We start from the raw sequence: 16,006 nt of genomic DNA on the forward strand, positions 1-16,006 counted from the left end.
GACCCTCACAGATGGCTTTCAAGAGGTGCAAGAGAGCTACTGAAGAACAGGGCAAGTAGGAAAACCACCATCTGCTATTGGAGCTGCACTTGGAATTCAGCCTAAACGCATCAAGTATTAAGAGATAAGAGGACCAGGTGAAAATCACTGCAGGATGTAATTAAGAACTGGCAAAACACCAGGTACTTTACAGTGAAATTGCGGGCTGAATTACATCCTTCTACGTCCAACCAAGTCAACTGCATAGGATTGCAACATTAATCCTGTAACAACATGGGGTTGAGGAAACCGTCTGCAGACGTTCAAGGCGTGGATCCTATGAAGAAGTTGGTATATGCTAGATAATCTCTGCCACGGAGAACGCTTCTTGTGCAAAAAGGAATTCTAGACAAAAGGAACTGCATTCTGCGACAGTGGACATCAAACTTGTTCATAGGATTTGGTGCTAGTACATTTATTTTCAGTCCCTAGAATTTGCTTTGGTTGATATCCCAAACCGTTGGAATATCTCTGAACAGAAGCATCTGCTAATTTCACTACAGAAGAGTTTTACAGAAACATCTATTAATAAGGTTTAACTGAATTAATATACTTTACCACTCAATTTTAGTTCCTTTAAACAAAATGTCGATCAATAGACTAGCTGACAAGAGTTTATCACATTTTGCAACACAATCCTATGTAAGTTTACTCCAATGTATCCAATGGAGTAGGTTTCCTGGGACTAAGCCCCCTCCAATAGACCTGCTTGTGCGTCTCATTTTGAGCATATGATTTATATAACACTCTAAAAACGATGAAAGAATACTGCAATTTCACTTGAAGATTAATCTGACCCTAGTGGTTAGGCATATTATAAAACATCCGTATTAATTATACATGCTAATGAAAAGGAAAAAATAGAACATGATACTTTTTTGCATATTTGTACAAATCAGGCATAATTTTCCAGATTACAAACAAGAAAATGCTTTTGTTACAGTCTGGGAATTCATCAGTTGGAAGTAACAGAGGAAAGATCCAGAAATCTGGTTTGGGTGTTCTGTAGTGGCAGAATGGTCCTAGACTGTTGGAAGACCACTCTTCTGCCGCTTAGTCTATGGCAGTGATGGCGAACCTATGGCACGGGTGCCAGAGGTGGCACTCGGAGCCCTCTCTGTGGCCACATGCACACAGAGTTCATCATGTGGGGAGTGGAAAATCACACACACCCCCCCACACACATCTAGACTGACCTGGGTCACTGAGTACAACGTGCGCGCACCGCGGTGAGCAGGGAGGACTCGGCTGGTGGGCCTGGTGCCTGTGCTCCGGGTGGCTGCTGCCTGAGGGGGGGGGGGGCGCAGAGGAGGCAGAGATGCTAGAGAGGCACAGAGCGGTGCGCGTGGGACTTGCTGGAGGCTAGAGTAGGCTAGCTCCTGCTCGAGCGGGTGGGGTGGAAAAAGAAGGAGCCAAACAGTTTTTTTCTAAACTAAAACCTCAGCATTCAGGTTAAATTGCCAGGTTGGCACTTTTGTGATAAATAAGTGGGGTTTTGGTTGCAATTTGGGCACTCGGTCTCAAAAAGGTTCGCCATCACTGGTCTATGGGTAGCTGTGGGGCTCAGCCTATACTTTTTAACATCTACATGAAACTGCAGAGAGAGGCGCTTGAGAGGACAGTATCATATACATGCTTATGACAGGTCATTCTCTCCAGCTTATCCAAATCAAAGATGGCGATGGAACTGGAAGCAGGGAAATTTTGCATATGGGTGAACAAGTTGAAGGTCAGTCTAAGCAAGACGAAAGCATTGTTCATTAGATGCAAAACTGCACCAAAAATGACATAAAGCAGAACACAGCCTGTTCTGGGCAGCTGAGGGACTCGAATGTAATTTTAGGCTGCTATTGTGATTTTGATGGTTTTATGTTTTTCTTAAATTTCTTCTTTTAAATATTAGATCAGGTCCAGACAAAGGTACCCCTTTCATGGCAGATTTTCAACTCCCTTCTGTACTGGGGCTTCAATGTGTGTGTGTGTGTGGGGGGGGGGAAAGCGGAGAAGTCCTCCTGCTTGTTGACAGAAACGCCCTCCATCAGTAGAGATTTTGTAAAGGATCCAACACTTAGTTCACCTCCTGGAGTATTTGTATAGTAGAGTGAGATATAAACCACATTTTGGCTCAAAAATTAATGTGTGTGCTTCTGGTGTATCATACAGTTTAATTATCATGCACAAATAATATCTTGGTTCAGTAATTCGATGATATTTGTAACTGCCTCCAGCTCCTCCTTCCCCTGAAATGCCATGGGACTTGGAAGATAGTCCTGCATTATTCTGCAGAGCTTTGGACAGAAGCCCTTCTGGGGCTCCAAAGTTTAGCATGACATGACAGAACTGCCCTCTCTTCTACATCTTCTGTGAAATTTGTGAGAAAGGAGTTGGGCACTTGCCATAAAGAGTAAATTTGTGGTAACTTGCTCATCAGCGATAACAATTCTTTGCTCTACATCAGGGGTGTCCAACTCTGGCGATTCAGATGTTCATGGACTACGATTCCCATCTGCCCCAATTGGCCATGCCAGCAGGGGCTGATGGAAATTGTAGTCCATGAACATCTGAAGTACCAGAGTTGGACACCCCTGCTCTACATTGTTTTGCATCTCTATTCTTTACTATGATTTAATAGTCTTGGTCCTGATCAACAAGTCCCTTGGCTAGCTCAGACTAAAGAATGGATTATTGGATAACAGTTTTGCCAAAAACAAAGGGGACAAAGTAGAGTTTAAGAGGGGAAAACAAATTTCAGTTACTGTTGCTGGCATGGTCTTACACTATTTTTATTTAGCAAGATTATACACATCCAACAGCAGATTCAACAAGCTTAAAATAACTTCCATCTCATGTCTGGGAATGCATAAGAATAGCCACCATGTGTAACGCACAGGAATCAATTTTGTACACTGTTGTAAAATCAAGGGCTTATGAGAAAGATTATACCATAACTTCTCCCAAATGCCCTTGTAATATCTCTTTAGTTATAAAAGGGTGCTGAGCACCAACCTGTTAATCTCAGCTACACAGCCACTGCCATCAAGAAACACTTGCCTGAGATTAGCAAAGGTATAATCAGAATAGCTACAGATCAAGTGGATTTGCTGAAGAACAGCTCATAGCCCTATGGTGCATTTATAAGAGTTACACCCTTCTAAGCCCATTGATTCCGCAGACTTAGGGGAGTAGAACTGTCTGTTTAGCACTGCACTGTTATTTCTTCCTCTGCAAATTGGAAGTGATAGTGAATTTTCCCATGGCTGATATGAGAACAAGAACAGAAGTCATCAATCTTTTAACGATGGTGTGCCGTGCCTCTGCTTCTTGAGTGAGCGCATCATACTCAGCCTTGAGGCTTCCATCATTCACACAAGAGCAAGACGGAGCAACTCTGCCCAATTCCCACTCATTGCTGCATCCCCAGCGCCACAGAGCATTGTATTTACCAGGGCACTCTGACAGAGGTAGCAGTCCAAATAGCCCTAAGGAGCACAAGCACATGAAAGCTTAGAAGCTAAGTAGGGTCAGACATGCTTAAAACTTGGACAGGAAGCCACCAAGGAAAACTGGAGTTGCTATGAGGAGGAAGGCAATGGCAAACCATCTCTGCTCATCTCTTGCCTTGAAAAGTTTTGGGACTGTCGTGAGTTGGTTGTAACTTGACAGCACGCCATTAATATCTGAATGTGGATTTGCAGGCTGAACAGGGCAGCTGATATGAGAAGGTGGGGAAATCCATGAACTTCTTTGCAGGCCCCTGTGTGTGTGTGTGTGTGTGTGTGTGTGTGTGTGTGTGTGTGTGTGTGTGTGTGTGTGTGTGTGTGTGTGTGTGTGTGTGTGTGTGTGTGTGTGTGTGTGTGTGTGTGTGTGTGTGTGTGTGTGTGTGTGTGTGTGTGCAAAGTGCCACTAAGTCACAGCTGAGTTGGTAGGGTTTTCCAAAGCAAGTGATAAAGCAGAGGTGGTTTATGACTGCCTTCCTCTGCAGAGTCTTCCTTGGAGGTCTCCCTTTCAATTACCGACTCTCTTAGCTTCCAAGAGGTGATGAGATATGACTATAATAGAACTCTGCGGCTTCCAGATAAAATTAGGAATCATCAGTTTCACCAGCATGGCCAATTGGCCATGCTGGTAGGGGCTGATGGGAATTGTAGTTCCTGAACATCTGGAGAGCCGCAGGTTCCCTACCCCTGGACTATACCATGCTGCCTTCCCTCCCTTTGCAGGCCCTCACAATAGACAAATATAATAAGAGAGTTGCTAAACTTCATTAAGATAAACAGGTCTTTCATAGACTCCATCCAGAATAAATCAGAGCAGGCAGAGATGATTCAATAAAAAATGTATAATGACCATCTGTTGCCCAGTGTTAAGAGTTTATTCCAGTACAATTGAATACTTATACATACTGGCCAGGAGCATATCCCATTGTTCATCACCGACACTGAACGTTAAGGGACACAAAAAAGTGAAAGGAACAGAAAATTCAGCCACAACTGAACTTTAAAACTCTAAAATGTCCTCTTCTAAGAATAAAAACCTAACTGCAACTGAACCAGAAAGTCTCCAGCACCGTTTTCAGAGATACAGTTAATTAGAAAGGGGCTTCCTCTTGCCCAGAAAGATGAAACAATGCTTCAATTCATGAAGGGCTGTATAAGGAAGGAGTCTTAGACTGATCACACGGCTCTGAAGAATAATTAGCGCAAGTTGGACTTACAGATGCTGCATGCCCAAGATAAAAAGCATACTTCAAAGGACATAGGTATAAATAACCCCATGGAAGAGCGTCATAATATTTTAGCATCAAACCACAAAAAGAACAACTTTGACTGATAAAAGAAAAAAGCCACATTAGGCTGAATATATTTAGATCTGTTGCATAAACTGTCCAGTAAATGTAAGAATGGAAAAGACATTACACGTACCATGCTTATCCGTAATCTTCAGGCCTGCCTTTATAAATGTTGAGCACCATAACCAGTTATGTACTTATTTACTTCAAATATACTCCCTCTCTCCTCAAGAGGCCTAGAGTTGCCTCATAACAACCCTGTGAGGTAGGTTAGACTGAGAGTGGGTCACTGGCCCAAAGCAAGCTTCCGGGGCAGAGTGGAGGTTCGAACCCATGTTTCCCAGATGGTAGCCTGATGCTGAACTCAGCTACACTGAACTGGTAAAGCAACCTCAAACACTAGAGAACCAGCTGAACCACTCAAACATTTATATTCTGTGAGATTGAAAGGTTTTACTCATTGTGCTCATGGGGACAGCAGACAGCAAGTTCAAGCTCTCTGATTTCCACTTTTAAAATCATAAACCATCTGAGACCAAGCTGCCTTACAAAACTTCACTTCCACAGTTTAGGATGGGTCAGGGTAACATCATTTGAGGATCCAAGACTGGGACTGTCAAGGAGCTGCCCCAGCGGTGATGCAGAATAATTTCCTGGCAAGGTTAGCTTAGCTTTAGATCCCAGGCATAAATATGAAAAGGGGGGCAAAGAAGAAAAATTTGACTCCATCCCAGAACTGTAGTTTTACTCCCCTGCTTGTGACACATCTTATGTGTTTACTGTATGTTCCATCCTGCTCTTCCAGCACTATTTTCTACTTCTGTAATTCCACGTGCAAGGAGCCCCATGGCACAGAGTGGTAAGCTGTAGTACCAAAGTCACAGCTCTGCTCACGACCCGAGTTCAATCCCGACAGAAGACAGTTTCAGATAGCCGGCTCTTGGCTGACTCAGCCTTCCATCCTTCTGAATATCCAGCTTGCTGGGGATAAAGTGCAGATGACTGGGGAAGGCAATGGCAAACTACCCCACAAATACAGTCTGCCTAGTAAACATCGTAATGTGATGTCACCCCATGGACCAATAATGACCCAGTGTTTGCAAGGGGACTGACGACCTTTACCTTTAATTCCATGTTCTGCTTTGTTACACATACTATGTCTCATACTTTTTGGATTGTTTCTATTTTTGTAACCCTAGTCCTGCTATATTGCTTTTTAGGTGCCTAATGCTATTTGAGAGTGCACTGTTTTACACTGTGTAATCCATCTGGGTCTCAGTGAGAAAGGTGAACTATACATACAAGCAAATAGTTTCCTTTCAAAAGCAAGTGAAAGATTCACGATAATGAAGAATAAGCTGCAATTCTGTTACTGGCTCTGGATTTTGTATCGGATTGTTACTGTTTGTTTTATTTGGGGAAACAATGGCTATAAAGTGTTACTGTAGAACTATAGTGAATGAATAAATGTAAAAGAATTATAGTCTTCCCTGATTGCATCAATTACAACACAGGAAAATCAAGAACACATTTGGGGAACCCCAGGATAAACGTTCCTGGTTAGACATATCAGAGCCTCGGTAAATAAGATACAGTGTCTTATATTAATTTTTGCTCCCAAAGATGCACTATGTCTTAATTTCGGGGGATGTCTTATTTTTCCGCTCCACAGCTGCATTCTTTGGTCGACGGGCATGCTTCCAAACAAAAACTTCGCTACGTCTTACTTTTGGGGGATGCTTTATATTTTCGCACTTCAGCAAAACCTCTACTACGTCTTATTTTCCGGGGATGTCTTATATTCGGGGAAACAGGGTATGTAAGCAGGTAAAACAATTTTACTGTGCAATCCTGAGAGGGTGTGGCAGATAGATGCGCCACGGCCGGAGATGGTACTTTCATTGCATAGTAGCACTGCCTCCAAAGATGCTTGCTGCTCTGCTCCCATCCACCCAACAGCAAGACTCCCCATCTGTGAAAAGCACTATACACAGTACAGTGGGATGCACCACCATTTTTATTGGTATAAGTTCACACTGGTGAATGGGGGCGTTGCCCTCGGGAACACCCCCTTTGAAACTGGCATGAGCTCCTACGTCGGAGGAGTGCTGCCGCCATGGCTGTGCTGGCACCTGCGCATCGTGCTGCCGTGCAGCTCTGCAACACCTGCAGAAGTGCCCTGACACTGAATTCCCCTTGTTAGTGTAGAATCATGTTTTCCAGATAAATTCAGGGAGTCCACTTCCCATCAGCCCCTTCCAGCATGGCCAATTGGCCATGCTGACAGAGGCTGATGGGAATTGTAGTTCCTGAACATCTGGAGAGCCGCAGGTTCCCTACCCCTGTGCTAGTGCAAGTGGCATTTATTCCAGGACTGGGGTCATGTTGCCTCCTGAGCCTTTTGCCTCCCCTGGTGGATTGCACTGTTGGTGGCCGTATTAGCCATCCTAAAAAGGAGTTGTGTCAGTTATGTCCTTGAACTCAATGGACTTACAAGGCGGTAACTTTGCATCAGAGGTGGGATCCAGCAGGTTCTCACAGATCCCCGAGAGTAGGTTACTAATTATTTGTGTGTGCCAAGAGGGGGTTACTAATTGGTGATTTTGCCATGTGATTTTTGCCTTAGTTACGCCCCTCCTCTCAGCAGTGGCGCACAGAACTTGAAGTCTAGCAAGAGGTGCACCGGCGTGCGTGGTAGCCTGCGCGCATTCGTTTCCCGCCCAAGGACCGGCGCAGCGGCTGCATCCTTGCCACAGCCCTGCCCCTGGAATGCCCGGCCATGCCCCTGTCGTGCCCCGCCCAGCCCCATTGGCACTACGCCACAGTTTGAATCCCACCACCATGGGAACCTGTTACTAAAATTTTTGGATCCCACCACTGCTTTGCATAATATGGCACTGTAAATTTCCTGACTTTTTATTTTAGAAAAAGCCAGCCACAATGCATCTTTACTATATCTTCGAAGAGCCGTTTCAAAAATTACTGGCAACTTCAACAGACAAGATTAAACTATTCAGTCCACAACCAAGAGTGTACTGTTTGGGACACAAAATAGACAAGGTGACACCTGATACCGCTCTGCCGGGGGGGGGGGGGGGGGGGGGGCTGCCAACCCTGCACTTTAGCAATATTATGTGCCTTGTTCTCAGCAATGATTTTGTACAGTTATGCATAATACATGTACCTTTATAATTTATGCACTGAACACCTGTTCACAAGGCAGGGGTCACAGTATTCTCTCTCTAGCCTACTTTATTTGAATCTTGATCACAAATACTGGCATTCTCACACAACTCTTGTTAACTGCAGGAGAAAAGTGCCCGAGCCGTTCTCCAGGGGGTTGCACCCAGAATCGCTTGATCACTTCCAGTCCACCTTGAATTTGAGCCAATGGCTTTTTTTCCTGAGAGTCCTGGCATCCTTTTATACACCCTGAGTCATCTGGATTCCATACATAATGTTTGATACTGAGTAATCTGACAGGCCTTTAGAAATGCCTTTCGGACACCTAAGAGATTGGCTGGGCTGTTTCTAGGAAAGATCCTAGGATTTTCCAAAATATTCCAAAGCGATTATTACAAGCTTCTTCTCCTTTGATCATAGGTTGATCTTTCACACGACCCAATTTACAAAACAGTTTTCTTTTCCAAAATACCAATCGATTATTACTTTTTCTTTTGCCTGCTCTCCTTTCCATCCTGCCTTGCAACTCCTACGTATACTGGAATCATCTGTGATATCAAGATAAAATGAATCACCCAATTCCAGTCAGTTTAGCATGCCCACTAGTTTATATGGCAAAATTATCGTACGATTCTGGAACACAGCGAGGAAACAAACCCTGTAATTTCCATACATGGTTCAGCGTACTGAATATCACATACTAAACCCTGCCTGAGGGTGGGGAGAGAGACAGACTGCAGTGAAACACTATTCTACGGAAGAGATAATGAAGCAGACGCTAACAGCACAATCCAAATTGGGGGGGGGGAGCGCTGAGGGGGCTGGGGACAGTGCAGTGAAGGCGCTGCCATGCCGCTCCAAAGGAACTTTGGGTAGTGTGGAAAAGAGAGTAATTTGAACACACACACCCCACCCAAATTGCCCCAAAGCCCACACAGGCTTACAGCTCTGTGGACTCTAAGGGTGGCATTACTAGGTTGGAATGAGCCAATGGCTTTGTTCGGAAAGCCAATGGAAGCCAACTGCAGTCAGTTCCACCTCCAGCAACACCTGGCCCATCCCCCACACCTGTACTGGTGTCCACTCAGACGCCACTGTGTTTGTTCCCTCCGCCAGCACTGGTGCCCCATACACCAGCGGAGGGGGCAATCATGTTGGTGTGGCCCTCCACTGCTCCCAAAGGCCATTCCCCACTCCATCTGAATTGAGCTGCCCAATACTGGGAAGAATATTCAGACTCCTGTATCTACCAGACTGCACAAGGGACCTGTGATGAGCTCTTATCACCACCCAAGCCCTTTTGCCAATCTGACAACACTTTTGCAAGCTGCCATTTTCCCCTTATGGAAAAACACTCAGAAATTATTTAGAGCAGGAAAATGGCATGGGCAAAAAAGTTAAACTTCTCTTTCCAACAGTGCCAGGGACTGACAGAACTCAGGAGCTGGGACTCTGAAGTAGCTTTTAAATAATTTTAAAAATGCCAAGATATCCAATCTCATACCTCCGCATCTCTCTTCCAGGTACCATCTTGGCATTGAGCCAGTTATCACTGCTTTTAGGCACAGCCAAAGCAGCTGGCCAGAAGAAATACTGCAGACACGTCACATAGCTGTTGACTGACTTCCTATGCATTCCCTTGCTTCCCATCCCAACCACCTCTGCTTTGCTCTGGCATTTGCTGGTACTCCGTAAATTGTGATCTCTTGGTTTTGAACCCCTTTCCATGCTTCTGTCTACCACCATGCAGAACTGCTGCACTCACACGTCCGCCGTGTCATAGCACTGTGTTTTGCAACAGCGCAATACATTCCATCTCGAACAGTTGTGTGCCCATGGTGGTCCAGTAAGAAGGAAAAGATAATTAGAATACAATTACTAAGTTCCTATAATAGTAAATTCCCTTGAGAACTATGAGACGTATTCTATGTTTTCTCATAAACAAATCCTGCTGATTTAAATTGGGATTTTTTTTCCAAGTAAACATGCATAGCATCACAAACCAAGTTATGGCTTTTTAATATTTCTGTATGATAATATTTATGTACCGCCTTTCTGCATCTAGTGGGCACAAGGTAGTTAACAGAGTGCAAACTCATACAAATATGAGATCTATAAAAAAAAATCGACAGCCTCAACTCTAATCCAACAAAAACTAAACAATTATCTACCATTTAACCGAAGAATGTGTTGTTGAGTCACAATCCACGGACATTCCAGGGAAAAAATAAGCAGAGGTGGTTTGCCACTGCCTCTTTTTCCTTAGTAGACTCCTATCCAAGTACCTATCCAAGTACCGACCACGGCCAACCCTGCTTGGCTGGACTATTTGGGCTGCTATTTGAACAAAAGCCCTCTGAAATAATACTGAGCAACTAAGGAAGTTTAACCTTTACTGGTAACACTACTAAATTATGTGAACTAGCCTCCAAATTTAACAGCACAATCATAAGCAGAGTTACACCTTCTAAGAACATGGACTTTAATAGACCTAGAAAGGCCCAACTTTGACTAAGATTGCACTATAAAAGACAAGTCTCCTGCTCTTACAGTGGGGGGAACATACAACCATTACTGTCCATTACAGTTAACTGATAGCTTTTGGAAGAACAACCTCTAAACCTGTCTACCATCATGCAATGACAAGTAAATACAAGCAACAAATGGTCAGCATATAATTTAACTTACTCTTGTAGAGTTATTGCCCTTCTAAGGGAAGACAAGAATCTAATACTTAACATTCTTGGCCATCACAAGTCCCAGGGAGATGTATCAGCTTCATATTTATTTTGTCCTCTGCTGCAAAGCACTAACATTAATCAGCCTTTGTCTAGGACTTGCATGGACCACAGTAATGTCTATAAGAGGGCTCCCCAGCATGGTGCTCTGGGTGTCATGGTACTCACCAACACCCTTTCTGGCACCTGCCAAGTGTGGGTTGGGTCAGGTGGGGCTTTTGTCCAGCAAGGCTTCTCATTGCCCACTGGATTGGCTGTACAGATTTTTAAAATGCAGCTTTGTACGCAGCTGCTATCCTGATCCCCATCTTCACTGTGCACTTGAAAGAAAGCAGTAGGAGCCATATTGTGGCTGGCTCTGCTTCCAGTAACAGCCACACTGTGTAGCCGCGGACACCATGCTATGTCAGAATTCAAAGTGTGTCCATAAGTTCAAAAACACTGGGAACCTCTGATGCAGAACATTAATATCTGGACCATAATGGACAACCCAAAGTCCATAAAGGCAGGCTAGTTATATTGACTTCCTTCCAGACCAGCTTGCTTGCATCAACAGTACTGTTAACAGATGCTATGGTAGCCAGACAGCATTAAGCACATTGCTTATCTATACTGTGTTCTACTGTTTAATCCCCATTAATTTAATTACGAATTGATAAAGGGCAGGTGCATAAAAAGTTGTCCCAATTTCCTGACATGTGCACATAATTTGTCTAAAATCAGAATTTTTTCAGTTCCACCCACCTTAGGGAGCAGCAGTGGTGTAGTGGTTTAGAGCAGGTAACCGGGTTTGATTCCCCACTCTGCCAACTGAGCTGTGGAGGCTTATCTGGCGAATTCAGATTAGCCTGTACACTCCCACATACACCAGCTGGGTGACCTTGGGCTAGTCACAGCTTCTCAGAGCTCTCTCAGCCCCACCTACCTCACAGAGTGTTTGTTGTGAGGGGGGAAGGGCAAGGAGATTGTAAGCCCCTTTGAGTCTTCTACAGGAGAGAAAGGGGGGATATAAATCCAAACTCTTCTTCTCTTCTTATTTTCATCCACAGATTTGTAGGCATAGCACAGTATATCTACTGATTCCTGTTCTTGACCAATATCCTTGTAGAAGATTCTTCCTTAAAAGTAAATGGTTTCAATGGATGACCTTTGGACTAGGATCTGGCAAATCCTAGTCAGAGTCGCCACTGGGTGACCTTGAACCAGTCCCACACACTCAGCCTAACCTACCTCACAGAGGTAGTGCAGATGTTTAAAATGCAGCTTTGTAAGCAGCTGCTATCCTGATCCCCATCTAAATGGAGGAGAGGAGAATGCTGTGAGCGGTTTTAGGTCCTTATTGGGAACAAATGTGAGATATAAACAAAGTACAAATAAATAAAACAGAAGGGATCAGTGACCTTGAAAAGTGGAAAGATATAACTTTGGGGATAAATTTGCATAATGCTATATTTCTCAACCTTCTTTTATTTTGCCCTGTCCATTTCTGTTCTGCCCAAGGAAAACAAGAGAAGGGTATATTTTAAATGTGCAGCAGATGCCACATTCAATATAACCATCAATTTTTTTTGAATTGTATGACATTGTGATTTATGTGACCATTTTACAATAAAATAGTTAGGTATACTTTCTACTGACTGCCACTAAATGTCCAAGTCAACCTGCATTCTGCCAGAAGCTGCATAGACGATATGAAGGCTCTGCTGAAAAGTGTATTTCACTCTAATTTATGCATTCGTGATTTCTATATGAGCTATGTAAGTACTTTACCAATGATGTCACAAATTCACTATGAAGGTAGTGAGCAACATACAGGGCTTCAGTTTAGATGATTGCATCTTGAGTATAACCCACATCCTGCAAAACTGACAAATCAGCACATAAAAACTGGGGTGGGGCCAGAAGGTCTTAACCCAGCTCTCTCCTGCTACTGTATATGTCCAAGCCTTCTTTCACACGAAACAGCCTTGCAAAATGGCTTATTGTTATTATTCCCTTGTATAGACAGAGTGAACCAGGCCTGATAGATGTTAGCCTGCTGAAAAATCCAAAGAGAATTTACACCTGAGACAGGATTGCAACATTATTCTTGCAGTCGACCATTGCGCGCTTGTGTTCACGGGATAACACCAGCTCTGCCAAGAATATAAGGATCAAAATAATTTCTAAACCCACTTCAAACAATGCAATGGGTATGCTGTCAATCACTTGAAATGTTCCATCAGCTCAGTTCATAGCATCCAGCAGGGCTTATTTCCATGTCAACCTGAAGACAAATGAGCTGCAAGCCTAACAATACTTATTTACTTTTTAAATTTGGTTTTACTTTGTGAAACAAGAAACTTTATCAGAGAGAAAGAGAGAGAGGAAACAAATCATTCCCTCTTCTTCGGAGAACTTTGAAACAATTGTTATGACATACAGGAATAAAAAGACTCAAACGCCCTTAGAAAATTAACTCAAACGTTTTTAAGCAGAATGAACTTGGAAGGCAACAATCACTGTACGTTTTTAGGGTAGATGCTCAAAACAATACCATTCTTTTGCTTTGGGTTAATAAGACAGCTTCCAGTTCTCTAGGGAGATTCACAATTCATAAAAATGCACTTTAAAGCTCAACTGTTCTTAATTGTAAGAACAAGTCTTGTTCTGCTACAGAAAAAGTAAACAGGAGTCTGGAGGCACCTTAGAAACCATGCAGGAAGTACAGGGTGAAATGTAGTTACTTCCTACATGCCATGGCCCTTGCCTTGCTGTTCCCGCCCATATCTCCTGCACAAAACATCAGCATCGTGAGGATTTGCTCATTGTATCTGAAGAAGTGGGCTCTAGCTCGTAAAAAACTGCACTGGAACAAAATGTTGTCAGTCTTTAAGCTAGCACAAGATCCTGTTTATTTTAACTCACTTGCATTAAGTAGTAGTCCTGAATAAGTAACCTATTGCATCCTCTCTTCTACCTCCTGTTCACTGGTCAATAATTTTGCAGTTTAATTTTTTTTAAAGTAATATTTGCAAAGATGAAGGTTCAGCAACCTTCGCAGACCACCACTCCAGAAAGCCATTCAGTTAATACGTTTGAGCAGCAATGGCCAGAAATGCGCCGCGAAATGCTGCAGGAGTGCTAGAGAGCCTGTGCGCTGCCTGCATCTCTAGAAACCCTACTGAGTAGAAGTCTCATCAAAAGCTCACCAGTTCCACAAGAAGCCAAACAGGGAATGAACAGCAAAATGCATCTCATAGCATCTGACTCAATAAGAGACCCCAGTTGTCTCAGCCAGTATCAGAAAGGCAACAGGAGGGATCCAAAGATTACTTGTGCAGGATCTCAACCACACTGAACTCCCTGATGGACCCACACGCGGGTTTGCAAAAGGGGTTCCATTCGCCTGCATGGAATATTCTAATCCACGTCCCCATCTCAAAGTTGGAGGGAGAGGATCAGAAGGACACACGGCATCCAGATGTGATCCCATGCATGGCTGGGGGGAAGCAAGGCTGAGCAAAGGGCAGGAAACGAGCCTCCCCGAAAATCATTTGCGGGGGTGACCAGACGCATCCTTCACGCGACTCAGCCAAGAGAAGGCACAAAGAAGCGGCGTCCGGGAGACCGGCAGAAGCGACCCGAGCAAACACTTTGCTCATTCATCGCCATGTCAGTTGCAAGAAAAGATGAAGAAACCAGGGAGGGTGGGAATCCCTGCCCCTGGTGGAGCACCCGCTCCGTGCCTCAACGAGGCAGGAAGCACCCTGAGCAGCGCCCTGCCCATCTCCAAAGGAGAGGCTTACTCACACACGCACAGCTCCACCACGTAGGCGTAGTAGGACCAGGCCACGACCAGGGCGATGAAGGCCACGGGCACCCACGCCAGCACCCTCTGGCAGCACTTCAGGACGTGCGAGGGCGCCATCTTCCTCGCGCCGCCGCCCGCAGGAGCCATCCCCGCCGCCGCCGCCGCCGCCACTACTGGGGCTGCCGCCGCTACTACTGCCGCTGCTGGGGCCGAGGCCGCTTCTTTAGCCCGCCGCTGCGGCGAAGCTGCTCCGCCCGCCCGCCAGCCAGCTAGACCCCGCCCCGCTCCGCTTGCACGCCAAGGGGGCCGGGCCTGCAGGGCGGCCTATGCAGCCACCGGGGCAGGGTGCTTTTCGACTCGCGCCAGGAGCGTCGGAGCGCGGGTCGCGGAGGGGAAGCTGCTGCTGCTGCTGCCGCTGCCGAGGCCGCAGGGGCAGCGCCGAAATAGAGTTGCCCAGAATTGTTCTCAGATCTACACCACGTCAAGTTCAAGAGGCTTTATTGTTTCAACGCTCCCAAAGTGTGTTATTCTAACAATGAAAACTGGTGTTTGTATAAGCTACTCATCCTTGGCTACATCATTCTCCATTGGAGGCCTAGGAAAATTTAAAATGTAATATAATATGACAGAGCACAACTCACAAAATCTTCAGATGGGATATAAATCCAAATTCTTTTTATATATGTGTGTGCATTTGTATGTGTGTATATGTATATTGTTATTATCACATAATAAGAGGCCACATATTGAGATTATTGCCAATACATAATAATATTAAAGATGTATACACACACACACACACACAGCACAACTCACAAAGTCTTCAGTGCCTATCAAGAAAAGCACAGTTTACTAACAGTGCCCAGTAAATATAGGTATAAAGATGGGATATAGGGATAAAGATGGGATATAAATCCAAATTCTTCTTATGCATGTGTGTGTAAATGTATGTTTGTGTGTATGTATGTATGTGTATATGTGTGTGTATGAATACACACACACAGAGCACAACTCAAAGTCTTCAGTGTCTATCAAGAAAAGCACAGTTACAATTACTAACAGTGCCCAGTAAATATAGAAAAGTGAGAAAGTTCAAACAATTAATAATGCAGGGCTGCTTTCTGCGCTTCTGCACAGGTGGTAGCTGCTGCAGGTCTTTCTTCAACTTAGGCCTGTAAAAAAAAAAAGCAATTCCCTCCATTAAGCTGCTGCCCTTCCTTCTTCTGTTTCAGGCTGAATCAACTGAGGCGGGTGTGGCTCTTGCAGTTGGTAATACAAAAGCAATCTTACCAGCTGCAAATGCTCATTGAGCTCCTGTCCCCTGGGCCTAAGATCCAGCCAAAACACAAATACTAAAATGGCATGGGTTACATTTGTATTTAGAAGCCCCTCATAAACTAGCTGACGTGTTGAGGTGGAAAGGACCGTCAAGTCTCAGCGAACCCCATAGGTGTTTCAAGGCAA

At 44.5% G+C, this 16,006-nt stretch overlaps 1 protein-coding gene across 1 annotated transcript in view; it reads right to left on the reverse strand.

The window, feature by feature from the left end:
* Positions 1 to 14,796, reverse strand: part of ZDHHC20 (zinc finger DHHC-type palmitoyltransferase 20) — a 52,365-nt gene extending 37,569 nt beyond the window's left edge. The window contains exon 1 of the mRNA XM_048494039.1: positions 14,542 to 14,796. Coding sequence (XP_048349996.1) covers positions 14,542 to 14,689 — 148 coding nt within the window. The 5' untranslated portion in view covers positions 14,690 to 14,796. The remainder of the gene's footprint in view (positions 1 to 14,541) is intronic.
* Positions 14,797 to 16,006: the final 1,210 nt, after the last annotated feature.

The sequence above is a fragment of the Sphaerodactylus townsendi genome, linkage group LG04, assembly GCF_021028975.2.
Source record: "Sphaerodactylus townsendi isolate TG3544 linkage group LG04, MPM_Stown_v2.3, whole genome shotgun sequence".
In the NCBI taxonomy this organism is placed as follows: domain Eukaryota; kingdom Metazoa; phylum Chordata; class Lepidosauria; order Squamata; family Sphaerodactylidae; genus Sphaerodactylus; species Sphaerodactylus townsendi.